General features: G+C 47.8%; 12 protein-coding genes across 12 annotated transcripts; 6 read left to right on the top strand and 6 right to left on the bottom strand.

Moving 5' to 3' along the window:
- Positions 1–203: 203 nt before the first annotated feature.
- Positions 204–3,967, top strand: LACBIDRAFT_188914 (glycoside hydrolase family 2 protein; the record flags this gene model as incomplete). The annotated part of the gene is given in 24 exon segments (XM_001877067.1): positions 204–252; positions 265–353; positions 416–446; positions 499–617; positions 683–702; positions 757–856; positions 912–997; positions 1,050–1,066; positions 1,115–1,449; positions 1,510–1,642; positions 1,698–1,734; positions 1,787–1,905; positions 1,963–1,971; positions 2,020–2,057; positions 2,105–2,198; positions 2,255–2,269; positions 2,324–2,536; positions 2,590–2,668; positions 2,724–2,798; positions 2,846–2,894; positions 2,952–2,995; positions 3,046–3,163; positions 3,216–3,652; positions 3,709–3,967. The coding sequence occupies 24 exon segments, from the start codon at positions 204–206 to the stop codon at positions 3,965–3,967; spliced, it is 2,565 nt and encodes an 854-aa protein (XP_001877102.1).
- Positions 3,968–4,068: 101 nt separating this feature from the next.
- Positions 4,069–4,764, top strand: LACBIDRAFT_311745 (uncharacterized protein). Its single transcript, XM_001877066.1, has 3 exons — positions 4,069–4,261; positions 4,315–4,401; positions 4,449–4,764. The coding sequence occupies exons 1-3, from the start codon at positions 4,086–4,088 to the stop codon at positions 4,564–4,566; spliced, it is 381 nt and encodes a 126-aa protein (XP_001877101.1). The 5' UTR covers positions 4,069–4,085; the 3' UTR covers positions 4,567–4,764.
- Positions 4,740–9,207, bottom strand: LACBIDRAFT_188623 (glycosyltransferase family 2 protein; the record flags this gene model as incomplete). Its single annotated transcript, XM_001876620.1, has 21 exons — positions 4,740–4,805; positions 4,856–4,926; positions 4,979–5,135; positions 5,200–5,224; positions 5,275–5,726; positions 5,773–6,165; positions 6,221–6,322; positions 6,377–6,405; positions 6,456–6,558; positions 6,608–6,674; positions 6,726–6,844; positions 6,896–7,015; positions 7,068–7,148; positions 7,204–7,367; positions 7,422–7,607; positions 7,659–7,751; positions 7,802–7,907; positions 7,968–8,135; positions 8,194–8,584; positions 8,637–8,873; positions 8,930–9,207. The coding sequence occupies 17 exons, from the start codon at positions 9,205–9,207 to the stop codon at positions 5,673–5,675; spliced, it is 2,691 nt and encodes an 896-aa protein (XP_001876655.1). The 3' UTR covers positions 4,740–4,805; positions 4,856–4,926; positions 4,979–5,135; positions 5,200–5,224; positions 5,275–5,672.
- A 1,254-nt stretch (positions 9,208–10,461) lies between these two features.
- Positions 10,462–11,629, top strand: LACBIDRAFT_182845 (uncharacterized protein; the record flags this gene model as incomplete). Its single annotated transcript, XM_001877065.1, has 9 exons — positions 10,462–10,481; positions 10,535–10,622; positions 10,696–10,768; positions 10,824–10,891; positions 10,942–10,967; positions 11,022–11,155; positions 11,205–11,324; positions 11,379–11,425; positions 11,480–11,629. 9 exons carry the CDS (start codon positions 10,462–10,464, stop codon positions 11,558–11,560), a joined length of 657 nt encoding a protein of 218 aa, XP_001877100.1. The 3' UTR covers positions 11,561–11,629.
- Positions 11,630–11,980: 351 nt separating this feature from the next.
- On the bottom strand, positions 11,981–13,191 carry LACBIDRAFT_311741 (uncharacterized protein; the record flags this gene model as incomplete). The annotated part of the gene is made up of 3 exons (XM_001876619.1): positions 11,981–12,172; positions 12,227–13,087; positions 13,144–13,191. The coding sequence occupies 3 exons, from the start codon at positions 13,189–13,191 to the stop codon at positions 11,981–11,983; spliced, it is 1,101 nt and encodes a 366-aa protein (XP_001876654.1).
- Positions 13,192–13,259: 68 nt separating this feature from the next.
- Positions 13,260–14,870, bottom strand: LACBIDRAFT_152287 (uncharacterized protein; the record flags this gene model as incomplete). The annotated part of the gene is made up of 7 exons (XM_001876618.1): positions 13,260–13,399; positions 13,452–13,834; positions 13,931–14,026; positions 14,068–14,270; positions 14,319–14,529; positions 14,580–14,699; positions 14,758–14,870. Coding segments are annotated over 7 exons (1,266 nt in total), but the record flags the coding sequence as incomplete, so codon positions are not given.
- A 490-nt stretch (positions 14,871–15,360) lies between these two features.
- LACBIDRAFT_311739 (uncharacterized protein) lies at positions 15,361–15,939 on the top strand (the record flags this gene model as incomplete). Its single annotated transcript, XM_001877064.1, has 2 exons — positions 15,361–15,566; positions 15,624–15,939. The coding sequence occupies 2 exons, from the start codon at positions 15,361–15,363 to the stop codon at positions 15,937–15,939; spliced, it is 522 nt and encodes a 173-aa protein (XP_001877099.1).
- Positions 15,940–16,046: 107 nt separating this feature from the next.
- LACBIDRAFT_311738 (uncharacterized protein) lies at positions 16,047–17,624 on the bottom strand (the record flags this gene model as incomplete). The annotated part of the gene is made up of 3 exons (XM_001876617.1): positions 16,047–16,454; positions 16,512–17,560; positions 17,612–17,624. The coding sequence occupies 3 exons, from the start codon at positions 17,622–17,624 to the stop codon at positions 16,047–16,049; spliced, it is 1,470 nt and encodes a 489-aa protein (XP_001876652.1).
- A 1,165-nt stretch (positions 17,625–18,789) lies between these two features.
- Positions 18,790–19,965, bottom strand: LACBIDRAFT_145463 (uncharacterized protein; the record flags this gene model as incomplete). The annotated part of the gene is made up of 2 exons (XM_001876616.1): positions 18,790–19,191; positions 19,228–19,965. Coding segments are annotated over 2 exons (1,140 nt in total), but the record flags the coding sequence as incomplete, so codon positions are not given.
- A 113-nt stretch (positions 19,966–20,078) lies between these two features.
- On the bottom strand, positions 20,079–20,507 carry LACBIDRAFT_311736 (uncharacterized protein; the record flags this gene model as incomplete). Its single annotated transcript, XM_001876615.1, has 3 exons — positions 20,079–20,195; positions 20,257–20,400; positions 20,451–20,507. The coding sequence occupies 3 exons, from the start codon at positions 20,505–20,507 to the stop codon at positions 20,079–20,081; spliced, it is 318 nt and encodes a 105-aa protein (XP_001876650.1).
- A 338-nt stretch (positions 20,508–20,845) lies between these two features.
- Positions 20,846–21,756, top strand: LACBIDRAFT_311735 (uncharacterized protein; the record flags this gene model as incomplete). The annotated part of the gene is made up of 6 exons (XM_001877063.1): positions 20,846–20,893; positions 20,943–21,113; positions 21,168–21,395; positions 21,445–21,493; positions 21,542–21,599; positions 21,651–21,756. The coding sequence occupies 6 exons, from the start codon at positions 20,846–20,848 to the stop codon at positions 21,754–21,756; spliced, it is 660 nt and encodes a 219-aa protein (XP_001877098.1).
- A 2,787-nt stretch (positions 21,757–24,543) lies between these two features.
- LACBIDRAFT_182886 (uncharacterized protein) lies at positions 24,544–25,590 on the top strand (the record flags this gene model as incomplete). Its single annotated transcript, XM_001877062.1, has 6 exons — positions 24,544–24,762; positions 24,814–24,973; positions 25,030–25,063; positions 25,115–25,225; positions 25,278–25,287; positions 25,344–25,590. The coding sequence occupies 6 exons, from the start codon at positions 24,544–24,546 to the stop codon at positions 25,377–25,379; spliced, it is 570 nt and encodes a 189-aa protein (XP_001877097.1). The 3' UTR covers positions 25,380–25,590.
- Positions 25,591–26,123: the final 533 nt, after the last annotated feature.

The raw sequence follows: 26,123 nt of genomic DNA, 5'->3' as shown, positions 1-26,123 counted from the left end.
TTTCGTCGCGTCGGTCACAGGTCACAGGGTGCGACGAATTGATTGGATTAGTACAGTACCCTATAGAGCGTACTACGGTTAGAAGACGTGTTTGTATCGCATTCGCAGGTCATTTAGATGAACGTCTATATTTGGTTTGATCGCGAACGTCACCTGAAGCGTTTTCAAAGCCTTCACCATCTCCCAGCATCTCCCTTCGAAATATGGCCTGCGGCACGCGTTTACTCGACAATTGGTCGTTCACACAGATTGGTGGAGGGCAAGGAACAAGAGATGGAGAGTGGATTCCAGTTTCGTCATTTCCAACAACAGTCCATGTCGAGCTTCTGAAGATAAACAGGATCCCTGACCCAGTAAGTTCTCGTTACTATCTACCCTCGCTAATTGGCACACGATCTCATACAGACAAACCCAGTTTATTGGCCTACACGATTGGGATGTGCAATGTACAACCATCCCGGGTTGAAGTGTGTTCCTAAGCTAAACTCTTCTTTCAAGGGATTGGGGAGAGCGACTGGGCCTTTCGGTCTACATTCGAAGTCACCGATGCAGAATTGGCATGCCGAAACGTGGACTTGGTGATTGATGGTCTTGATACCTACGCCATCGTAAAACTCGTGTGTGATCTTACATTCTTGTTGAGCCGGGCTGAATCAGCTTTCCCTTTCCTTCTCACTCGCAGAATGGCCAAAAAATCTTAGAGTAAATATGGCGATACTTTTCCTCTTTGGAATTTTGATCAAGCATTTTGAGCAGGTCAAGCAATCAGTTCATATCGCACAGGCTATCAGTCAAGAAAAGCCTCCGAGTGGGCTCTAATGAACTGCTCCTGCATTTTGAAAGCACTTTTATGAAGGTGATTATCGATGTAGCCGCCACGCCATATCTTTTAATTCTCAGCCATGAGTAAGGGTAGGGAAATTGAGAAAGAACATGGAAAGTTGAACCTCTGGAATGGCGACAGTAGTCGGCTCCACGTCCGAAAGGCCCAATATAAGTATGCTTTTATCTTAAAGAGAAACTCCATCGCTCACACTCCTCATTCGTAGCTATGGATGGGATTGGGGTATGTGGTTGTCAGTTCAAATTTCGTTGAATTCATGAGAACACATAGGTCCAATTTTGATGACTGTGGGGCCCTGGAAATCTATCAGCCTTCAAACAAGTCAAAAACGGCTTACAGACCTTGATATTCGAACCTATGTATCTGAGTCCTTGGACGTGAAGCTGACGGTTGAATTTTCCCTCTCTGATAAAACACCCGGCCACGCAAATTTCGTTTTGAAGAACCCCGATGGTTCAACGGAGGCTTCAGTTAGCAGAATCCGCACGGATACAGGCAACGCCGAACTCTCCCTTGAATGGGAGCCGGGCAAAGTTCAGCTCTGGTATCCTGTTGGATACGGTGCCCAACCCATTTACACGGTACAAGTAACATTGGTGGATGAGGTTAGTGTTGCTTTTTTTAGAGCGTTGTCATAGGGCGCTCCCTAAGGTTAATGACGACAGGAAGGACACGCGCTTGACAATAAATCAGAAAAAATCGCCTTCCGTCGTGCTTGTGTGATTCAAAACAAACTGATTGATGAGGAAGGCCTTAGCTTTTTCTTCGAAATTAACAACATCAGAATATTCTGTGGTGGTTTGTCTCTTATATTGATATTTGCAAAGCCTCGAGCTTACATTATAACCATCAGGTTCAAACTGGATACCCGCCGACTCGTTCTTGACTACGTCTGTCGCCCATCTCCCGATTTTGCCTCCTTTACTCACCTGCAACCACCAGAATGACTGCAGAGAGATATAGGTCATGGTTGATGCTCCTTAAAAATGGCAACCAAAACATGGTTCGTGTATGGGGAGGTGGTATTTACGAGCACGATGACTTCTACGCAATTTGTGATGGTACGCACAAATATAATGACCGATTTATCCTCTGGCTGATACTCAAATGTTACGCAGAACTTGGAAGTGGGTACTTCAAGTAATCAGGCGACTGACAACTCACTCCCGAAGTAGTTCTCGTTTGGCAAGATTTTATGTTTGGTTGCGGTCAGGTACCATCTCCGCTCTTTCACTGACCAGGAAATCACGGTGTTGTCAGTACCCGGCGTATGACTCCTTTTTAGATTCAGTCCGAGAAGAAGTGACGCAAAACGTTAAGAGACTGCGTCATCACCCTTCAATCGTAATCTTTGGTGCGTGCTTAATTGGGAAGGGAGTTAGGAAGACCTGACCCCTCACTCACACTTAGCTGGCAACAATGAAGGTCGGCTGCTGCTAGCTTTAAAGGCATGCTATCATATTCAACTCCTACCTATAGACTATCAATTGGCGGAATCGCTTAACCTCGAGCTAGATTATGACGATGAGGAGTCTGACTTTCGCAAAACAAACTTCCCAGGGCGATACATCTATGAGCGCCTGCTTCCTGAAATCGTCAGCGCACACTGTGATATTTTCTATCATCGAGGTTCTCCGTATAGCGGAAATGGAAAGCCAACCACTGACAGGACGTTTGGCGATCTACACCAATGTGTGCTATTTCTTGTGTGTATTGGACCATGCTTACCATCGCCGTTGCCCTAGGGAACGTCTGGCACGGGTCCCAGCAGCCCTGGCACAATTGGGACGTATTGTCTGGCCGTTTTGTATCGGAGTTTGGCATGTATGTGATGGGGTTTCTCTCCACTCAGCTTGTCGTTGCATGTGAACTTGCCCAGGCAGGGCTTTCCAAACATCAGAACGGTTGACTACTGGCTCGGTGGGGACAAGACTGAACGCTTCCCCCAATCAAGGTGACGACCAGTTGTTTGGCGGCAAATTTATTTTTATCGTGTGCTAGAACCAACAACAACCATAACAAAGCTGCTGGATTTGAACATCGTCTGGAGGTGGGCATGTTATTCTTACCAGTCAGAGCTTCTTCTTACCCAGGCTCCAATACGCAGTTATATTTGGTCCAAAATTTCAGACATTCTTTTGAAATGGAAAGGTACATTCCTTTGAACATTTGGCAACGGAGCATTTTATTGACCTGCGAAGCTACGTATATTATACGCAGATCATGCAAGCAGAAGCACTTGCGTCGGCATATCGACTGTGGAGGCGTGAATGGCGCGGCGAAGGAAGGGAGTACACTGCAGGCGCCCTCGTTTGGCAGGTATGAAAACGTCTCTTTCACCACACAGACGGAATCTGAATTTGACATACAGATCAATGATTGCTGGCCGGTCACATCCTGGGCGATTGTTGACTATTTTCAACGACCAAAGCCAGCATATTTTGCAATTGCACGTGAACTTCAGTCGTACACCATTGGCATAACTCGGAAAGAATATCAATCGTTCTACGATGATCGCTCGTCCGCAAATTTTGTGATTACAACTGAGTTACAAATCTGGGGGACCAATAGCACATTGTCACCCAAACATGCCACGCTGTCCGTGTCTTGCTTTGATTTGTATTCAGATTGGAGGCACGTTTGGGAAGACGATATTGTCCTTGCGGTCAATTCCAGCACAGAACTTTATAGAGGACCGTTGCCTGGCCAGCCAGATAGAACGAAGTGGAGTGAGTCACCCAAGGCCATTATAGTTTCGGCAAGAATATTGGATAAGAGCAAAGCTGTTCTGGCCAGACATTCAAATTGGTGCGTAGGTCCCATTCAAGCCGATTCTGAGACTGAGTGGACATCCATTGAATTAGGCCAGAGCCGTACAAGTTCATCAAATTTCCTCCCGTTGAAAATTTGGGACTCGCTGCTGTCGTCGAGGACGACGGGGAAACAGTTACACTCAAAACAAGCAAGCCTGTCAAAGGATTGGTGTTAGATGTGGACGGAGATGAGGTCAAGTGGAGTGATCAGGCTATTGACCTGGTTCCAGACGACCCGCAGCGTGTTTGCGCCATAGGGTTGAAGGGGAGGGAAGTGAAACTCAGATTTTTGGGAGACGGGTCGGCTTAAACTCGTATTTTATGTACCAAGAGTACAGGGTCACGTGATTAGATCAAGCCAACGCGTTGCTCGTGGTTGATCTTCCTCTTTCGCATTACTGCCCTACTGCTTACAGAACATAATCGCCATGTCTGGGACACCGACGCCGAACGACTCTCCCGTTGCCACTCCTATCCAACCCCTGCACAATCCTTCGCAAGCAGCGCAAGTTGTCGTACCCCAAGCCCCACTTGGCAACGTTGCAAACCATGGCCCGGGAATGGGTGCTAAAGCTCTTCTTGCAAAGAAACTGGCAAAAACACAGTGATTACGCTGTTCTTCTTCTGCCGAAGACAATTCTTACATCTGTCACTCAGTAATCCAGCCTTTATCTCCCCAACCGATAACCTCTTAACGCCTTGTACACAAAAGTTGACCGCCGCCAAGAAGAAACACTTCACAAAGTGAGCTTTACTTTTTCTAGATTTGTACCCTTTAACCATCTTGGTAGGGGTGCGAAGCCTGTGCAGCTATTCGCTCAACGAGAAAGTGGCGAGTCTAGCGGCGAAGAACAAGGTACCGAGCATTCAGACAAACAAAAAGAGGTGGACGACGAAAATCCGTTCTAAGGCGGCAGATCTAGACCAGCTCTTGGACAGGATCCATACGCTGCTGCTGCTGCTCTTCATGACACGCCATATCATGTAACCCGCATTTCATTCAATCGCTCTCTTGCCTTTTGTATACCGCTCTGTTGTAAACTTGTAATTGTGTTTCCCACGTGTGCTTACCTTGCGTCAATGAACAATCTACACCTGATTTTTGAGCAATTGGAAACATTGCAGCCCGTCAGTCGACTCCTTCCCCTGTATGTCCAGCTCTGTTCGGATGTACTCTTTCATATATTCTTGACAACAGACAAATACAAGGCTTGCTCGAAAATCTGCCTAGATTGACTGAGAAGGAACTTGTTAGCTCGGGACATCGTGGTATCAACCTTCCCCCCCTCTCCAATTGCCAATTTACATTCACACTTGTCAGATTCGCTTTGCCCAATATGCTTGACCCCATATCTCGCTCTTCTAGCAGAAGAGGAGTCTGCATTAGCTATGGAATCGCCCGCTCACCCAGTTGAGGAACTTGGTGTCACAAAGCTCTCTCAGTCCTGGCAGTGCGGCCATCTCTTTTGCCGGCGAGAGTTGCGTTTGATGCCATTATCTCTTTCAAGGACTTTGAATCTGACAGAATTTTACCCAAATTAGCATCTCAAGGTGGATCCAGAATGGGGTAAGTGCGTCGTAGCCGTAACAAGCGTATCACTAATAATCATCATTCAGAAGGATTCGTGTCCCATATGTCGCCGTGTGATGGTGGCAGCGACTCTGACTTCCAGTGATGCAGAGATAGCAGGTACTACATCCGAGGGATTGACTGGCGTTCTGGAATCATTAGAACAGTTTCGAGCGGAATTTGAGCTCCACGAACGAATCCTGACCGATTTGCGTGTTGCACTTCGTCCGCATGAGGATGATAGGCAGGGATTTTCTGGGATGTATTCATAGGCGTAGGATGGGAAGCACGATTGCATTCATAGTGTCTGTTATCCAGCTTACTGGGTTATCCCTATGACAATTCCATAAAGTCCTTAACAATCATACATGGGTATCGCGCAGGGTATGTATGTTGACGAGCGCTCAAATATAATGAAAAGATAGCAATGGAGTAGTTCCGAAAATTAATTCCGGCGGCAAAACCTGAACAAATTGCGCTTCAAAAAGTAAAAGAGACACTGAAAGCAGTCAGATGACAGCGAAAAAAAAATGCTAGCCACATACCCCAATAAATCGAATCGCCGCTAACGCAAATGTGGAGTACAGGATAATCTCGAAATATGTATTTTGTTTCTTTGCCAGTATTGCTTCGTCCGAGGTAGTATGCAGACCGTTTATATTTTCAATAGCGATGGCCAGCGTCGCATTACTCAACATCCACATGGCGACGAGTCGGGTGCGGAATGTCTTGTTCTCATCATCCAGCGTGGGCTTCTCTGGAACCTCTTTGGTTTCGATCTTCGTGATTGCTCGGGTCACTGTCTCTTTGAATGCCGCGTCGACGTCTGCTTGAACTTGAGTTGTGTCCTCCACAACAGCTTCAGCATCTTTGGACTTCGACGATGATACGGAAGGCAGCGCTTCTGCTTTGTCACTTCCTTTGGTTCCCCAAGACACCTGGAGGGAGTTAGGTTCAGAGAAGTAGTGACGAAATACAAAATAATAAACATACGTCGTGCAGATTGCAGAATGCATACACATTGAGGACGTTGGTGAAGCTTGGCGCGAGACAGAGATATTGGAAAAAACTCGAAAACATGTGCCATGGATCACGCTTGTGGTTTGAAGTCAGTTACCGTATGCAGACGACCAGTGCTCTCAGGCTCACATAGAGGAAAGATGCTGTGAAGTAGATACCTTCGGCAGAATGTTAGTATAGAAGCGCCGTTGCCATGATAAGTACTTACCGAAGGTCGAAATCATGGCAGCGATAAGAGCGCCAATTGGAGGCTCAAAGAATGACGCAACGACTTGGCTTGACGTTTTGTCTTTTAGCTGACTCGGAATAGACTTCACAAGGGAGTAAGTAGGCATGTGTTGTAAGGGAAATCATACATACCGCAAATGCCTTCACTGTCAACCAAAAAGAGCAAACTAGCAGGTACACAGCCAAGACTGCATACACCCTTCAAAAGCGTTTGATACTTGACAATTTTGAAGGCTGATAGGAGGCATACCATAGCGTAATTGTGTATGGAAGCCTTTCTCCTTTGGGTCGATTGCCCAATGCCAAGATGAATTGAAGGCCAAGGAAAGACAGATAAATCCACTTCAGTGCAAGATTGACCCAGTGCGTCTATTGAGGAGTGAGCATCCGCAACAGTACTTTTTGACAAATGTTACGCACGACGGTAGCTGTACCAAAAATGAGGATGTTTTGTTGGGGAAGGAGATCGATAATGATGCTAAACGTCAACCAAAGGTTGGCCAGAGCAAACCAAGAAAAGACTAAGGAGACAACGTTGTACTAAAAGGTCGATCAATTGAGGTTGCTGGAAATATCGTCAAAAATGAAATACCAGGGCTTGAATGTGGAGGAAGAACATGCGGATGAATCCATGACCCGACTTGTAGAACATGAAAAAATTTACGAGGGCATACTAAATAAGGACTTGTTTAGATTGAGACATTGATTTCTTGGTATGGGGCACGTACCACCGATGCGGCGAAAGAGCCATTCAACCACCGACGGCGTTGTCCGATTAGTTCGACGGCCGTCTCTGGTACATCTGTTTCTGCCTTACTTGGTTTGACGTAGGTCAAAGTCCATCGATCACCAGCCTTTGCGACTAGTTCAAAGCAAAGAATGCGATCCTCGGCTGGAGCAACGGTTTAACATGAAGAATAGATAAAAAATTTCGATTCACACTCACCAAGGAACATGTTTTTCGTGAATATGTTCATTCCATAGATTCCCTTAGGACCAAGGCGGTCAGCCAAGGAATGATCACCATGGAAGTATTGATCAAGAGGACGCCCAAGAATCGCGCGGAAGCGATAGGCTGAGAACGCGCCAGGCAAGACAGAGACATAACCAAAGCTGCTTTCCAAAGGTTTGTCTGCAAAACAATCGGTTTCGTTTTCAAAATGATTTGAAAAGCATTATTCACCCAAGATGTTTGACATTTTGTACTCAAAATTCTGGGCGGCAACCAAAGGATTGAGTAACTTCCTCCCTCCTTGAATCATGGCGTGGATCTCGCCTGAATGATATGAAGAAGCAATTTTGAGGAGAATCCAGAGATTGACGTACCGCAGCATCCACCAAGGTTAGCATCATTGTAGAAAGCCTCCCAAAGATAAAATATCGACTTGTGTCCTGGTTTTGTTCCAGCGTCAATCAGCACGCAGATCTCTGGCTATTATATATAAATCTTGGTCAGGAAATCGTTGGACGCGTCACACCCAGAAGGACATACATTAAGCTGTTTTCCAATTGCGTTGAACAACCAACGATGAGAATTAATTTTCTTTTGGTTCTTGGCTTTGAGCACAAAAATGATTTGCACAGGCATTAAGTTGTTGGGGTTGTTGGGTTGAGGAAGCACTAATTGCGGGGTAGCGTCAACGGATAGTTGAGTAGTGTACTGAGGGAGTGATGATGTAAGGACTGAGAAATGCAAAGATCGAACAAAGTTTATTCACCTCGAAAATGTGAGCGACTGTTTCCTTCCCATCAACCTCCTTTTTCATGACGCCGTCTTGGTAGACTCCAACGGTTGCGAGGATATCCAGAACGGTCTTGTCCATCGGCTCCAGCCCATCGACAATGAGAGCGACCGTGATCTTTTTCCAACCAGGGTTTCCTTCCTCAGCGTGACGCCTCCAAAACTTGGACTGCTTGGTCTTGCAAATGTCGCGGATATTGAGCATGACACCATGTAGCGTTCGAGCATAAAGCGTTTTATCCTCGTTATATGAGGTAACTGCAATCAGAAGCTCGGTATCTCGGTTGTACATTTTTGTGCGGAGGGACCAGCCGTTCGCCTCTGTGAACTCGTCTGGGTCGCAAGTTGCCGCTGTGTACCTCATGTGACTGATGAAAAGGAATTCAATGGTATGCAAACGAAATAAGAATAAGAACGTACGTGAACTCGGTGGTGTTTGTGCCTGACCACTGGGATTCAATGGCAGAGTATACTGGCGTAGGTACCGGATATTCCGCAATAAAGTTTCCGTGTGTGAGTTTGACCTTGCGAGTCACACCACGCTTGATTGTCTGTCTTCGCCTCCAAGCACTGTCAAGGCCGTTGGTGGATGCGGATACAGCGGACAGAGGCCGCCCATCGGCGTAAGGATCTCCGAATGCGCTGGGGTCGACGGGGCTGATGTCCTCAATGTCAGCAATCCAACCCTCTAAAGCACGTGAAGGCACACTTACGCAGGCGGGTAGAAGCCACCTGTAAAATTCTGGCCATCGGTCAAAGGCTGTTTTTCCACATACTCGTCGTCGTCGTATTCATTGGCACTCGTGTTGAGAGGTAAGGTTGACGCGCTATCATATGGGCTAGGCAGGTTTCTGGCTTGGAAAGAGTTGTCCTGCAAGGTAAAACGAGTCTGGCGCGATGAATGAGCTGAATCGGCGAAAGGATCGCTGTATGGGTCGCTGCCAATATTATCAGCTGGCGGGAAGGAGCCTTGGGGTGGACGGTCAGTCATCGCTTATGTGGACGAAGAGGACGGTTGTAGTGCTGAGAGAGTGGGGTGCAAGTTGGGGACGGTGATGGTGGACCGTGACGAGGCAACATAATTATAACAGCTTCCACGTGGGAAGACCTAGCAGAGGCACAGACTCACTGCCTTGCTCAACCCTTACCACTCCGCCGCAAACGAGTCCCAGTCTGTCCCAGTGGACCTGAAACCGTAACGCATCGTCGCGAAACGGCATGGCAAGCGTGTTATTTTAGTATAACGATTGCATAACCTACCATCAACTATGTATCCTCCAACCCTTCGCTCTGGACAACGGCCATTCATGAGGGCAATTACTTGAGAGTTGTTTCAGCAATTTATCACCGCGTATTGAAATTCCTCTCTTGGCAGTGTTACTTCAATAGCCTTCCACCTCCTTCCCCCACCGATGGCAGTTTTCCTATGCGGAATTCGGCCTCCGTTGCCTGGAACCAATGCAGTTGTGGATCATTCTTCCTCGCAGTAACCCACACGGAGTCGGAAGTCTTTGTCCGGCTCCCCTTTGATGCCCTTCTATCACTGATCCTGTTTTGCAAATTGGGCCAATTTCTGAGACTGATTGAGCCATCACATTTCAGCAACTTATTGAAAAGTACATCCTCAGAAAGGTCGACGTCTCATCGAGGGCTTGCCAGCAGTATGAATTTCAAGTTTCCAAGTTGTGTAGTATGTATTGTCCAAACAACATGAAAGTCACCTAGTTTTGATAAGCCCCTCTTGTGGTCCACAGGCAGAATTTCTTCAAGCAAAAAATCTATTCTTATTCGGAGAAGCTTCGGTATATGTCTACCTATTTTTAAAGAAGTAATGACTTTGCAAAATTAGGTCCGTGATAGTATTCCTTGACAAATGCCTCCGTCGATGCAAGATTTTTCCAGCTACCAATTCCAACCAATTCGCCATATTAATGCTCTGTCGGCCCCGAATGCACTGTGGAACGTAGCAGTTTCTGGATTCTAGGTATACACACTGCTGATGATCGATTTTGTCGTAAAGTTTCAATTGTTGCCGGTTTCCATACTGTAAAGAGAATCTAAGAGATAGTGAGTGCCAAACGATATTTCCTCTCGAACGGCGAAGTTGGTACTTGGTGACGGAGTGACTTTTTTACCCACGCAACTAGCGTATAACGGTGCCTTATCTGATAACTTGTTAGCGATCGGTTGCCCCTGATCTTGTTGTTCAAAGTACCACTCTGTCCAACTCTGTCCTTAGCTCCCAATGTCATCGTTCTTTGGACTGTACGTTTCTACCCTACTAATGGCCAATATCAGAGATGATAATACATCACCAGCGGTAAAACACGAACATTTAAGCCACGAAAGGATGTACCAGAGGGGACGAAACAATATCAGCTCAGAAAGTATGCCGAAGCAACTTTGGTAGGATCTCCGCCGCGCGACCAAAGTATAATGGATTCCGTGCTGATCTCACCGGTGGGATTGTTGCTTTTAGGGATCAGGAAATCTGAGGTTAGCTGTCCAGCTCCCGGAGGGCGAGGACACGAACGAGTGGCTTGCGGTTCACAGTACGACAACGAAACTACCATTGCAACGTCTTCTAACACACCTCGTCCTCACCAGCGGTCGACTTTTTCAATCATCTTAATATGTTGTATGGGACGGTCACGGAGTTCTGCACCCCGCAAGAAGTACGCCTCTCTTGAATGTATAGCCCCTGTTCTATGCTTAACGTTTTCAGTGCCCAATAATGTCAGCGGGACCAAGGTTTGTCGATATTCTCGTTGAATTCCTCTACTTTACTCATGTTATCGCTCCCAGATATGAATATCTGTGGGAAGATGGCGTCAAATACAAGAGACCGACTAAATTACCAGCTCCAGAATATGTTGACGCGCTTATGAACTGGGCGCAAAACATCCTGGATGATGAGAACATTTTCCCGAACAAGATTGGTATGTTATATAGTTGATAATATTCCCTTGACTGAGCGGGATTCTTCAGGTGTACCGTTCCCTAGAAACTTCCGCGACACCGTTCGAACCATTGTGCGCCGCCTATTCCGAGTGTATGCACATATATATAGCAACCATTTTGACCACATATGCGCGTTGGGAATCGAAGGTTGGCTTTTTGTCGTTTTGGAAGATTACTGATCAACACACACCATCTTTGCAGCTCACCTTAACACAAGCTACAGACACTTCTTCCTGTTCGTGAACGAGGTATTTGCCGTGATGTCAGGATGATTTTCAGGCTTACATCTCTCGAAAATGCAGTTCGACTTGGTCGACAAGAAGGAATTGGCACCGTTGGACGAACTCAATGACGCAATCCTCGCAGAGGACAAGACGCGGTAGCCTCCCACAGTCTAGGACGTCTAGAATCGATAGCAGTATACCACCCACACCGTTGGCAATTGATGATTCCATTTTTACACTTCAAATGCAGCGCTCCGTTACCGTGCCCCACTGTGAGCTTCAAGTTGCCGCCTTTACAAGATAGGGCGCGGCCTGATTTGCGACCACATGGTTGGTCGATTTTAGCATCGGCTCGGGTGAAAGCGTAAGTACATTGGCGGAGGCCCTAAACCTGTGAGCATAGCCCTCTCGAAGTAATTTGAATTCTAAGAAAAAGTTGATACTTGCGCATCCACGAGTCAATATCCTCAGTTTTATTGTTACAGTGACAATTTTGTCGTGTGTTCCCAAGAAAGTATAAAGTACAGTATGCCTAAAATTACAGTGTCTCGTTGCATGTATGAGACAGGTATTGCTACATCAAGTGAGGCGTGTATACATACCACTCGGTGTGGCAAAGCGCGAATTGGGGTACGGTAGAGATACCAAGATTTGGGGGTGGGGGTGGGGGGGGATATAAGGTCCGTGTATGGAGTGCGTGTCTGGTGGCACAGGCAATAATAAAAATGCAATGACGTCATGTGGGAAGGGATAATTAAATTGTTCGCTGCTCTTATGATAAATCCAACCGAAGGATTGAAAAAGAGAAAAAAGAAACTAGCTTACCTTGATAACGGACCACTGTATGACCAGATTTTTAATTCGATCTCGCAAGACCGACTGACATTGGTCACATGTCAAATGCTCTGCCAGTGGACGAAGAGCAGACTCCATGGTGCTTGTTGATAAATCTGGTCGTGCATCCCACGCAAGATAAGCCGAGGCCAACGCCCATGCTCTTGTCAGCTTCTTTTGTTCTGTGAAATCGCACCAAGCGGTCGGGGGATGGGGGTGGGGAGGAGGGAGAAGAACACGCTTGAGGGCGTCTAAACGACCGAAATGAAGGAAGAATAGGCGTTTGAGGTAGACTGAGCCTATTCGTTCGGCCATTTCGTCTGAGAGGGTGGAGAGAGGGAAGGAAAGAAGATGAGAGGAGGTTGCGACAGCAAGGTCGTAAAGATCGAGAGAGGCGGCGAGAGCATAGACTTCAAGAGGATCGAGTGGTGCTTGGGAGATGAGCAAAGTATAGAGCGGTGTGGAGGGAGCGATGTGGGTTTTTGGGAGGACGCCATAGATGGGCAGACAGTTCACGGCGGTGGTAATCGTAGGGAGAGAAGGAGAATAATGAATGCATGAGATGTCGTAAATGGTATGCAGAAGGATATTTAATACGGTTGAATGTTCTGGGACTGAGAGAATGGAATCCTGATGCTTTGATGCCGGGGGTAACAAATTATTGAAAGCATTTTCCGAGGCTGCCAAGAGGAGATGGGAGTGAACATAAAAGAAAACGTTGTCAGAAGAGAGAAGAACGATGTCTGTTGGAACTGGATGGAGTTGGGCAGCGGGGTGAAATGTGGTGGAAATGGAGACTAATGTGCTTCCGTCTGTGGCCTCGTCGACGATCGGAGAACCAACATGGGAATTCTAGAACGAGAATCAAGATATAATCAAGAAAAGATAGGTTTTCAAACAAAGCTCACTGGAGGTGTTGGTAACAAATGCTTTTCGACTAGCCAAGAGTCGTCCATGGAAGCAAACACCAACTTAGATACAACGTCATTTCTAATAATTATTTATAAACTCCACTCTCCCACGCTTTGGCAGCTTGTATCTCCTCACGTTGACCAAACTTATCGTCGTGAAGTGACATTTTTGCCAGTCGCTTCGCAGTCGATACAGCATTCAGCTTTTCAAGCACTTTATCTTCAGAAAGTATCATTTCCTCCAGCTTCGTCTCTGCTTTTATCGTCAGCAACACGAATGCCAACCAATCACCACGCAGACTTACTGATACGCTTCTCGATCTTCACCACTCGATCTTCGTCTCGCTCCGTTACAAAGCTGATTGCCACACCTCCGCGCCCGGCTCGAGCTGTTCGTCCTACTCGATGGGTATACTCTTCCGCCTCCTCTGGCATATCCCAATTGATTACCATAGCCACGTCTTCAATATCAAGTCCACGCGAACCAACATCAGTCGACACTAGAACCGGAACAACGCTGGCCCGGAATAATGATAGCGAAGACAATCGTTCTCGTTGCGTTAGTCGTGAATGTAGAGCCGTACTTCGAATTGACAGAGATTTCAACACGAGAGTCAAATAGGCTGCCGTTCGAGGCCGTGCACAGAAGATAATGGTAGGAGGTGGTTGCTCCAGCTCATCATCATCGCTTTCCTCAGTTTTCCTCTTCTTTCCTTTGCTTTTCGGCTTGCCTTTCCTCCGCTCAGAGGCCTCGGGAGGAGCCCGCCGCAGATGGAGTGTTGACTCTGGTGGGTTCCGGAGGAGGTAATAAAGATACGTTTCGCGCACATGCGATGGAACCAAAATGTAATGTTGCTTCAAGGTCGAGACTGTCTCGATGCTGCGTAGAATAAATCAAAATCCCCTCAGCAGATCCAGAACCGTCTAACTTGCCTTTCATTCATTCGATGTACGAACGGCTTTTGTTTGCCAGGCCTAGCTGTCGCATCAGCCAGGGACTCTATCGAAGGCGTAAGTGTCGCCGTGAAAAGACAAGTCTGTCGATCCTGTGGCAGGACATTGAATAGATGAGACAGCTCGGGAGAAAATGTCCGAGTGAGTAATCTATCAGCTTCATCAAGCACCTACACGAATGTTAGATAGTGTTCATACCGCCATTGAAGTGGACTGACCAAAAACCTAACTCGAGAGAGGTCCCATTCGCCACTGCTACTGCGTAAGTGATCAACAAGTCGGCCAGGAGTTGCAATAACAATGTGCGGGCGGTTTCCTAGTTCAAGTGCCTGGGCCATCATGTCCATCCCCCCAACAATTACAGCCGTTCTTAGATTAAGTGACGCTCCCAGCACGACAAATTGTTCGGATATCTGGAAAGCTAGTTCTCTGCAGTAAAAAGTTAATGTTACTTCACAGTTAGCGCAAGATGATCAAACCTTGTTGGCGTTAACACAAGGGCATAAATTCCGTAAGGATCAGCGAGAAGTCTTTGTAGGATGGGCAAGGCAAAGGCAATTGTTTTACCAGAGCCAGTCTTCGCGTTCCCAATGCAATCTCTGCCTTGATCGTGTCAGCAGGGTCATACTATGCAAAGAAAATTGCGCCAAGGCAAACGTACCCGCCAACAGAGGAGGAATGCAGGCAGCTTGAACTTCGGTCGGCGTTTTAATTGACATACTGGTCAATGCAGATTGCAGGGAATCAGAAATTCCCAATGACGCGAACGAGGCAAGAGGTTGCGTTTCAGGCTTGAATTGCACGACAGACGATTCCGTTTTGCGAGTTGAGAAATCAAAACGATCATGGACTACGAGTTTTGAGACGTGGTTCTGTGTTTTAATGTCTCCATTAACGTCGTCCTTGGCCTGGTCGGATCCCTCGCCGCTTTCATCCCCAGTTCTCAGACTCTCGTCGTCCAATTCGCTTGCGGGATCTTCGGAATCTGTCTCCGCTGCATCTTGAAGCTTACGACGTTTCCTGTGAGGTTCTTCTTGACTTCGAAGCAGATCGTCTGTCGTGACGTTTCTCCTGCGCGTCACTCGTGCCTGTTCCATGGCTGAGATGGTGGGATGGGCTCGAGTGTTTGATGGAAAAAAAAACTTGAAACTGAAAATTACAAGAGCAAATAAACGCCTCCCCTCTTTAGCTTTGAGCTTGTCAAAGTATGTGCAGCATCCAAATGCGCTGCTTTTCTTCTCCGTCTGCAACGCCCAAGTCATGGGATTAAGATCCGTCGTCCAGGTGCAAGCACAGCTCGTCCAGTTTGATACGCAACTGTCCTACGATGACGTTATTGCTCGATTACGATCCCAAATGATAAACAAGGATGCTTCCACGCCATTAATTACCCGTTTGAGAGAGGCGGGAACTCAAAAAGATGTTGAGGAAATCGTAGGTGATACCACGCATGGGCTGGATTTTTTGTACGTCCGAATTGATAAATTCGGTTGCCGCCTCTCACCTATGTTTTTATCTGGCAGGTATTTCGGGGAGTTGAAACACCACAGGCTATTGGATATCTACCATGGCGTAGATGATACTCCGAAAGCCGTTGTTTACACCATTGGAAACCCCCTGATCGCGCAAACCATCCTCCGTCATGATATTCGCGCCGCTTTAGAGATTCCACCTCGGCTGTTGATACTTGAAAAGCCAGACCGCAAGGGCACCCAGATTCTCTATCATTTGCCGTCTTCCGTGATGACGTTGGATGGTAACCCGGAACTGATATCTGCTGTTGAAGCTCTGGACGTGAAGCTGGAAAAGCTGGTTTCTACCATTACGGCTTTCGAATGAGACAGTTAAATTACATTGAATGTAAATAGTAGTACAGTGCAATCGTTAATTTCGTTATCGATTCATTGGAAAAGGTACATGTGTTGTGGTCGTGACTTTCATTTCTTTCATGGAGTATATGTTCCAACCGGCATACTACAAAGGAAGTTGGAGCCATCTCCGAGCCCATTCGTAAAGGTCCATTGGGAGGGTTCGAAATTGCTAGGCGGGTTGTATGCTGATAAACCTGCGTTGTCCATGGGAATGTGGAGTTTGCATTGTTCTTCGTGAGAGGGATAGTAATCGAGGAAAGCGTCATTAACGATGGACTGATGATTTATTTGTTGGAAAGGACTTGGGGTAGCCATGAACGGCTCCCCGATTTCTGTTGGTCCCACACTCACGTCAGGTTGCCGCCGATAAGCCCCCTGATTGTTAACGTTGTAAGTTGTCCAAGGGTTGGAAAATTGCCCAACGGGAGAAGATAGTGGGGTAGATGGCAACGAGACGGTTTCAAGGCCGGAAGATGCTGAAGCCTAAGGAAAAGGAAGAGTTATCATAACTGATGGACAGGCGCGAATTTTTTTTCTTACGATATCAAGGTCATAAAGGGCTCCGGATAAAGCGTTGTTAGATGACGCTGCGGACGACGGACGTGTGAGGCTTCGTTTGTGGTGGGTGCCACGGTAAAATTTATCCCGTATGGAAGTGGACGAAGAGAACCCAAGTGAAGTGGACGGCCGGCGTGGAACAATAATATGAGGGTAGGAGACCTGTGGAAAACAAGGGGGTAACGCAGGGGAGTCGTCGGACGCAGAACAGGGGAGAGCGGGTGAAAATTGAGCTTGGGAAGAATGGCCGGTGAGTTGATGTGGGGCGATTCTCGTTGAGAACTCAACACGGTGTTCGCGTTTAACATTCCTTTGTCGTCGGTGCATCTCAGAGACTCCCGGTATACCCATGTACTTGTCTCGAACGTCTCGGTATTCTCCCTTTTCAGAGTCTTCGCATTTGACTCGTATCGTGTTTTTCGCACGACGTGAGCCCCGAGGTGCCGGTGTAAATTTGTAGTTGGGATACTCTTGTTGATGCTTGAGTAACGCCTGCGCAGCCTCTTCGTGCCATTTCGCCTTTTCGTCAGAGGTTAACGAGTTCCAGGCTGTACCAGCAAGACGGCTGAGATTTTGTTGACGACGATCAAGGCAATCCGCGGCATCGAGTTTGAGAAAATGGGAACGGAAGATCATAAACGCATTAGGCGGCCGGGGAATGTGAGGTCGAGATATAGGTTTCGGGGAAGAGGCAACGTGTAAGGATGCTTCTAATAAAGCAGATGAACAAAAAGGCGCGAGGTTTGACGCGCTGGAGGCCGGATCGCCTTGATTTGGAGTCAGCTCAGTTTTCGCCTTTCTACGAGGGGATTTTGCGGGACGAATTTCATTGTAGTGATAGGCGGGAAAGACGAAGGACTGTCCGGGAAGCTTTGCCATACAAAGTGCATCTCTAGATGCGTGACCAAACCTCGGCGAAGGAGTACGCGACTCTAGTGAAGGAGTTCCCAACTCTGGCGAAGGGGTTCGCTGAGATATGGTATAAAGGCCCCAAGCTAGAGTAGGCGAGCACTCCTCCTGCTTGACTTGCGCTGAGGGGTAAATGTGTAAGAAAGGGAAAGAATGCCGTAATAAAAACTCACAAGAAAGATCCATTATGAAAAGAAAATGAGAAACCTTTCAAGTTATCAATGGATGGGGTCGTGAGCGGCGGACGTGAATGAAGAGGGAGATGGAAATTGCTCGCATTAAATAGAGTGTGTCAAGACACAAAGTACCTCTCTCCCCGTTTAGCGAAATATTGCCTCGTTGCGAGTATGAAAGAAAATATGTAGCCTCGAGGCGCTAAAGACGCAATTTACTTTTCCCTTCGACGCGGTAGTCCCGTGAATATCATGTGACGAGAACATAGCATGAGAGCTGATTGCGGCAACTGGCGGCAGCACGTTGTTGGCCGATTCCCTGCGTCATGGCATGGTCCCTGAAGGCGACCTAAAATAAGCGTTGTTTAATTATCACTTCACGAAGTCAAAGTCGCTGGACTCGGGAGGTGGGGAGTAGTGGCACTCACGACTCTTTTTTTTTTTCCCTGTAAAGTTGGAATTGGAAGGCGCAGAAATGACTTCACTGAAAAACTTCCAAGAGATTGTGCATATGGCAATATCAAACTCGTGTACTTTCATCTCAAAATCTTCCGAATTGGAGTAGGGCATGAGGCCACCACGATGTTGTTACAATCGAACATCGTACCCATTTAACGCATCCCTGGCATGACGCCAAAAGCTCCAAATCTTTCTGATTTGCCGTTTTTTTATCCGATCCGCAGGCAGGGACTCGCCACTCGACCATTGCAATGTTGTGAATTCCTCTCACATACATACAACGCGGCACTGGCGGCGTCGACAAGTATGTATCTTGTTAACGAACCTATCAACAGCGCGTGTTTTTGTCAGCAGTTATCCTTCTAAGTCGTTGGGAATATCGGCCCAATTTACGGGGAAGGCTTCACGCAGGTCCACAGAAGGTGCCACTTTCTAATCCTTCGCTCGAGAGTCCATCTGCTGACGTAGGATGAGCCACTATGCGTGTAGGATCACTCGGTATTCATCAAATTTGGCGCAATTTTCATAAAATTTTACCCATGGGTAAGTATAGTGTGCCTCTGAAACCACCATTTAACTAGTCACGAAGATGAAAAAATGGACTCACTGGCATGTCGCAGCATGTCCAGTCCAGTCGTTCAAGGCAGCTGGGACATCGGGTCCAGGGTGAGTTGCCAAGATATTAAACACTATTGGTCATCTGGGGGGAGTGAAACCCATACAGAGTCCCCCGCTGCCTTTCGTACTCGGTTCATAATTGCAAGCCCTTCCCGGTCCTCCTTGACTTCCTCGATGAGTATGAGGTGTACGCCTTCTTTCTCGAGAGTAAGGAGACCATCAAAAAGTCGGTGAGCCGTCACTGAAGGGTCTGAACTGGGTCCCAGATCGTAGCGACGCCAATGCAAACCTTCTTTTGGCACGAGAAAACCCCAGAGTTTCGAGTCGGAAGGGGCCATGACGCCGATCTTGACTTCGTCATGGGTGTTCACAAGCGACTCTAGGAACGCGGAAACGGCGAGAGGGTTGGTGCCCTGCGGCGGAGAGGAACTGGTGCAAATGAGGGTGACAGGAACTGACGGTGAGTAATGACGGTATTTCATCCCTGGCGTAGTCGGCGCGTTCTCAATTGTTTTGTCCTGAAAATCCCGGCGGTGCACCAGAACCTTCGGTATCTGAGCGCAATCATGCATTTCCTGGCGGAGGACGCGTTCGATCTCTTCAACGGTGATTCCTCCTGGTCGCAGAATACGTATATTTCCATCCGCTTGTAGACCATCAACAACCGTGCTCTCCAACCCAATATCACAGGCGCCACCATCGAGGATGATGGGGACTTTGCCATCGAGATCACGCAAAACATGCTCAACACGAGTTGGACTTGGCTTTCCGGAAGAGTTGGCGCTCGGAGCAGCGAGGGGCAAGTTCGAGCTTGCGATCAGCGCTCTGGCTACTGGGTGTGAGGGCATCCTTATGGCTACAGAAGGCTGGTTCGCTGTGACGATGGTCGGGATAATGTCCGCATTTCTTGGGAACAAGAGGGTCAATGGACCTGGCCAAAAGTGCTTTATAAGCACTTCATACGCTCTCGATAGATTATAACCAAGGGGCAGAAGGGTGCGGAGCATTGTCAAGGATGATACATGGACGATGAGAGGGTTGTCCGGAGGGCGACCTTTGGTGGAGAAGATTTTTGAGGTGGCTTGGGTACTCTGAGCAGATGCACCGAGCCCGTAGACAGTTTCTGTTGGGAAAACGACTGTCTGAGATAGGTCGCGCAGATGGTGGGCGGCGATGTCCAAAGCGCGCGAGGTGTCTGGGGATGAAATTATGGGGTAATCTGAAGCAAAGGAGATGGAAGAAGGATCGCATTTCAAAACCTGCGTTGAGAACTCAATTGGAGGGTTCATCGAGTGTGTGTAGTAGGCTTGTTGTAAACGGCGAAGGAAGAACATCGATGTTATGGATGGACTGGCTACTTACGCCGTATTTGCAATTTTATTTACATACGCTAACTCGTATCCTTTTTGTGCAAGACTGGCATATCAAGACCCACTCTCCGAGCCGTCGCGTGGATCCTCTCTTCTGCGGTAAGGTCGAACAATGGATTGTATCTCTCCAGCAATCGCTGTCACCGCGTGCGCTCAAATTAGTGTCGGGAGCATACTGTTCAAGGATATGTGGATCACCTTGTGTTCCCGTTGCGACCGCAAAAGCAAGGTTGCGTTGTCTAAGTCTACAAGAATCTGGGGGTCCTTGGATTCGCGGTAACTCTGTACGACACAACGAAAATGGGAAACAATGGAGGTATTGACCTTGCGAGACGGTTCAATCTGAAGTGGCTGGGTAAAGAGGGATAAAAAGAATGAGGACTACAACACACTGATCTCCTAAGTTCACGTAGAACGCCTCGATATGCGCTGGTGTGTTTTGAGATCATTTCTGGAGGTTACTTAGAGCCAACTTCAAGTTGGAGCAGACCTGGTACAAAATGGCACGTGACGGACTTGATTTCATCTTTCCAGTTCTTGTGGCCTGCCTTGGCCACCTTCAGCGTGGTCCTGCTCTCATTGTTCGACGATTTGGGTGGCCTACATTCGGTAAAAGGACAACGCTACCATCATGGACAACGCGACAGATCACGGCAAAGCCACCGTCCCCGCCTTGACCCTCATCATATAAATTTCAAATTTCGACGCGTCAAACCTTGTCCTCATCCTCAAGAAACCCCCCTCTTCATTGCGATATACCCAAAGATCTCACACAAGTCTTTTCAATATGCTCACTCGATGGCCTAGCAAGAAACTCGCCCCGGAGGCAAGAAAAGTGCGTTTCTTCCAAGAATTTCACGCCCTCCTGTCTTGACGTTTTCAAGCGGCTTTTCGGTAAATTCACACAACCACGCAAGGGAAGAAAGGCCAAGGTAGATCCAGTCGCCAAGGAGGAGGACGCCAAACAATCCAAGAAAGCTCGCACCAAGAAGGAGAGCGCAGAGAAAACACAGTCTAAAAGGCTAACCGATCCGTCTTACATTTATGTCGGAAACGTATTTGCCCTTTTTTGAAATGTTTTTGAGCAAGTTTAACCGTCGTCCCTTCAGCTTCGGTCTGGCATCACCCAAGAACGTCTTCAATTCGCCTTTACCAAGTTTGGCCCCATCAAACAAACTTTGATTCGGGTTAGTATGGGATGTGCAGTCACGAATGTTCCAGCCCAAGTGCGAGGGCCTCGCGATCGTCGGTACGCGACCATAGACTTCTTCAGCCCGATTGCGGCGAGAAAGGCCCTCGTCATGAATGGAACAATCCTAGACGGATGCCAGCTGGTGGTATGTCGCTCTTACTGTTACTTGGACCGCAACTCCACTCTGTTGTTAGGTCACTCTGTCAGCTGCTGACCTTCCAGAAGTACGAGACATGGTGAACCGTACGTTAAAAAAACGCCCTTTAATATTCCCGCTTCATTTTATTTCAGAACGACTGTCAACAATGCGTGCACATTTGACGCCCGAAACTGCGCAAGGTGGCAAATCGTACGCTGCTTTGATTTTCTTGCTAAAGGATTTTCGACTCATTCTCAACAGGACGCCTTTGACCCTGCAACCCACGGAGCGATTTCACGACTTTGGCGAAGCCCAGAGCGATCGCCACAATATTTTTGGCCTCTCCTTTACTAAATGCGTGGCATGAGCCCCATACACACTCATTATTACCATTTTATTGTTCATGTGCACGTATTATATATGAACCCTAGCTACTTGCGAAATTGCAGATCTGTGTCCGCACGCGTGATCCTTTATAAGGGTCGGTTCTCTTTTGATTCATGTAACCCTTTTCCCTCTCCTCCAACCACCGGGCGGCGCTCGACGATTCCAAGTTCCTTTGGCTGTCCTTCCCGCACTATCTACGACCGGCTGCATGGAATCTGCATAACCATCACACATTACGACGAAATTGTAAGAGCCACCCAACCTCAAAGACAGGCCAGCTTACAAACCTGGGGCAGTATTGCCATTCGGCGCTTTGATAGTTCACTGTTCGATCATTGTTGTCATTCACTTAGCTTTCACTTTGCCATGGCGAGGAGCGCCGCGTTGAACCCAGCCTCCATGCCATTCTTCCCTGGAGGTGTTCGTGGCAGCGATGACGAGGGAATGGGTAGTGCTTTCACCTTTGGGCATTCTACTTTCCGAGAGCAAGACAGAGCTTCAACGTCTTCTCTCTCCATTTCGCCCTCGGAGTACCGCTCCGTTAGATCTTCTCCTAGTCCTCCTCAAGACAGTCGCGAGGAAGCACGTCATCATCCGCCGCCTGCCCGTACGACTCAATCCCCAATGTTTCGTCAGGTGAATGTTGGCGGACCTTACACAGTCGTTGAAGGGAGAAACCTTGAATCAAGGAGCGCCAGGGAGGGCAGTATGTTTGGTCCCCTTGACACTTTGCCAGAAGACCTACCAGAAGCTGGACCGCAAAATGGCACTGAGACACAGACACCTAGCTCCTCAATCTCTCCCCCACAGCAACAACGCAGGGAACTTTCAACACCCCCTATCGCACCCAATCAGGACGGATCTCTTGTTGGTTCCAGCCATGGCGGACGATCAATGTCGGGAGGTGCAGTCACCTCATCCTCGCCTGTCTCTTCTCTGGGTTCTGGTGGCCAATTTACACCTTCCCCGGATTCCCTCACCTTCGATGCGCGGCTCAAAGCTTCTCCGCTGTTACATGATCTACTGGATCGCCTTGTTCGAAATGAGTATGCAACCCAAGAAATCCAACGCGACCTCGCTGAAGTGCATCGCAAAGTTAACTTGCTTCTCGACCGTTCTCTCGGAATGAATGCGCAGCCAGAATTCAAAGATCCTTTTGCCCCCCTTGCGAACGGCTCGAGTTTCTCGCCGCCCCTCACTAGTCATCCCCGTCCATCACTCGCAAATATCGCGCCTAATCAGGCTGCTCCCGGCGATGACATAACGTCCATTTCACAGCGCCTGAATACCCTTACGTCTTCTGTGGGCCAACTCCTGGCCATTCAAACGCAACAACTTCACTTAAACGTCTCTGATGTCCGCAAAAACTCCGTCATCAGTTTAAACTCCCCACAAGTAGACATCGCTCCCAACCAGATGATGTCGCCACCTGGAATGACTTCTTCCACAATGCTCGGGCATGGGTTGCCAAACCGTCCTGATCTCAGGCCATCACCTCGCCAACCCCCTATGAGAACGTGGTCTGCGGGAACCCTTGATCTACCCCTGCGTCCAACTGAATCTAATATGAATCGACAAGATTCAATGCTTCGAGATAAGCGTCGTTCAGTATCCGGACTCCTTCGACGCGATTCCTCGGGCGTAAGTGTCGTCCACGGCTCCAAGTGCATTAAACTGATTCGAAGACTGGCTTAGATGCTTGAGTCTCAAGGTGATAACTGGGCAGGAGGATCCCCACGTGAATCCGGACCCGTCATCTCCAAGTGGGAACAACTAGCTTTGTCTCCTGAACTTTTGAGGTCTCTTGGGAAGTTTGGGTATGCTTTTTTTTTTTCGCCTGAGATCTTCGCAATTCATCATTTTTTTTAGGCTTGGTCCCCCGAATAAGATACAGCAGCGGGCTTTACCTTTCTTACTGCGAGGAGCCGATATTATTGCCCAAGCACCACCCACCCAGGAGCGCATCGCAGCATATGTCATACCTGCGATTCAAGTGGCTGTCAACAACATAGCTATTCGACACCGCGGGCCAATCGTTGTGATGATTTCTACTACGGTAGATCAGGCCACTCAAGCACAGCGCATGATCCGAGATCTTGGTGGACCCATCAGCGTTAGGTCTGCCCTCGGAGTTGGAACTACATCTGCGACCAGCGATTTAACCCAGGAACTACGCCTTCTACAACAAAACATGCCTCACATCATTTGTGGTACCCCACAAAAACTTCACGCTCTCTTTACCAGCCCAGGGGGCCTCTCAGGCTCCGACGTTCGTTTCCTTGTTCTCGACGAGGTGGATCAATTGATCGCCCGTAATCTTCATGAATTTGTATTCAATATTGTAAAATTACTTCCTCCCCCCCGGTCTCGTCCTTTAGGCAATAGCACGCCCAACACCAACACGAGCACGAGCACCACCACCCCTGGAACCGCTTCGCAGGCGTCCTTCTCTTCTCCCTTCGACACCAATGCGGCCGCTTCTCCTTTTCAAACACACAGGTTCTCGTCGGTATCTTCACCAGGTTCTGCGGATTCCGCCGTGAGTTCCACCCCGGGCCAAACTATCGAGCGTCAGACCGCATTATTCTCCAATACTGTCCCACAAGATGTTTTAAATCTTGCTTCGGCGATTCAGCTTCGGGAACCTGTCCGTGTGCTTGTTCGTCGCGACGGCAATGTTGCAAATCCCGAAACAACTCAAGGAACACGTGGCTTGCGCCAATTTTATCTTTATCTGGCATTCACGGCCGGGGGTCGATCGGACCCTATGGCTGCGCCTCCTGGAGGCGGCCTAGGTATCATTGGTTCTGGAAGAGGAGCCACGAGCGCTGAAACTGCCCAGGCTAGAGAATGGAAACTCGACGCGCTCGCTGATCTCTTCGACGATGTCGAAATCAGTCATGCCATCGTTCAGGTTGGGGGGATGACGGCCCTTGACTCGGTGGTGTATAAGCTTGCCAGTCGTGGATTAGAAGCTATCCCCCTCGTTAGTACCTTTTTCTAAATAATTTCAGGGAATCTCTGACTTTGCGCATAGCACGGCGATATGAACGCAGGAACCAAACTAGCTGCTTTAAACAAGTTCAGGGGTACAAATAACGTCATCATGAGGCAGCCAACAACAAAAGCACTTGTAGTTTATGATGTCCAGGTGAAAGGCCCAGATGTTTCCCATATTCCCCTTGTCATCAACTATGGTAAGTTGTACCTTCGAATCTCTGGCCTGACACCAAGTTTTTAATGATTACTTCAGATCTCCCGAAAGCAGTCGAGGAATACGCCCACCGGTAAGGAACATGAGGATGTCGACACTCTCTGGTCTGACTAATATCTCTCAGCGTTGCTCCTGCCATTGCCTCTAGTTATTCCCGCGCAGGCGTTGTTGTTAACTTCGTTACAGCGACCGGTGGGGATGTCGAGATGTTAAGATCCATAGAATGTTTCTACAAGTAAAGTCTTTCCCAATTATCCTTGTGGGGCATAGACTAACCTACTCTGTAGAATCAAATGCGTGAGCATCTACATGCCTCTCACCCTCCTAATCCCTTGCTCATCCCATTCGTACAGCCCGAAGTCCCTATGAGCCTCCGTGATATCGTTTAATTGACGACCTAACGCGTTCTTGTATCCCTATAGCACATCATTCCATGTCTACCTGTTTTCTGCTGTTTCATATTATACTGCATCAGATTCGGTGTTTTATACCCCTTATATAACATCCCCTCATCACATCCAACTCTACCCTCAAATTGTTTCCTTACTATGTTTTTCTTTTGTGTAGTCCTTTTCTCATACACACTGTATAGCAGATTTTCATTTCAGTATTTCATTCGGAATAGTCTAATCTGTAGTCAATTGCACTTGAAGTATTCTCAATGTACCATCTTCACTGCAACTAGCAAGCTCCGATGAAGACCCTACCGTGGGTCTCCAGGATAATCTGTGGATGTGATCCACATGTGCTATGCTGAACCAGAAAAGAATGTAAATATGAGGAAAATGGGCGTGAAAAGTGCTAAACCTTGTATCGATTGATAGTTCAGTCCTCCAATCCGACGCAGAAGGGCCGATTTTGTTCGAATAAATAACAATGTCGCCAGTTTCTAGTCCAATTGCCAAATGCCGCCTAAGGTGGTTCTTATCAGCTGCGCCTGACGTGCCAAATAAAAAAGTTTTGCCTCGCGTGAAGATCTCCTGATGCAAAAGCAACGGCGGTAGCAGGTGCTTTGGTTTTGATTGTGGTTGCAGTACCCCAATGCGAGTTATTTTCTTCTTTCCTCCAGATCCTAACCTGGAACACAAAATCAAAATCAAAAGAGATAATACAAAAAGCAACATAGATTGACC

The sequence above is a fragment of the Laccaria bicolor genome, genomic scaffold, assembly GCF_000143565.1.
Source record: "Laccaria bicolor S238N-H82 LACBIscaffold_4 genomic scaffold, whole genome shotgun sequence".
In the NCBI taxonomy this organism is placed as follows: domain Eukaryota; kingdom Fungi; phylum Basidiomycota; class Agaricomycetes; order Agaricales; family Hydnangiaceae; genus Laccaria; species Laccaria bicolor.
This window is presented reverse-complemented; position numbering and strand designations above follow the sequence as displayed.

What these genes read in the sequence shown, in the direction of transcription:
- LACBIDRAFT_311745 (XM_001877066.1), top strand. Translation starts at nt 4,086, where the DNA reads ATGTCTGGGACACCGACGCCGAACGACTCTCCCGTTGCCACTCCTATC. An exon ending in AAGAAACTGGCAAAAACACA is followed by an intron (nt 4,262 to 4,314) that starts GTGATTACGCTG and finishes TCTGTCACTCAG; the next exon opens with TAATCCAGCCTTTATCTCCC. An exon ending in AAGAAGAAACACTTCACAAA is followed by an intron (nt 4,402 to 4,448) that starts GTGAGCTTTACT and finishes CCATCTTGGTAG; the next exon opens with GGGTGCGAAGCCTGTGCAGC.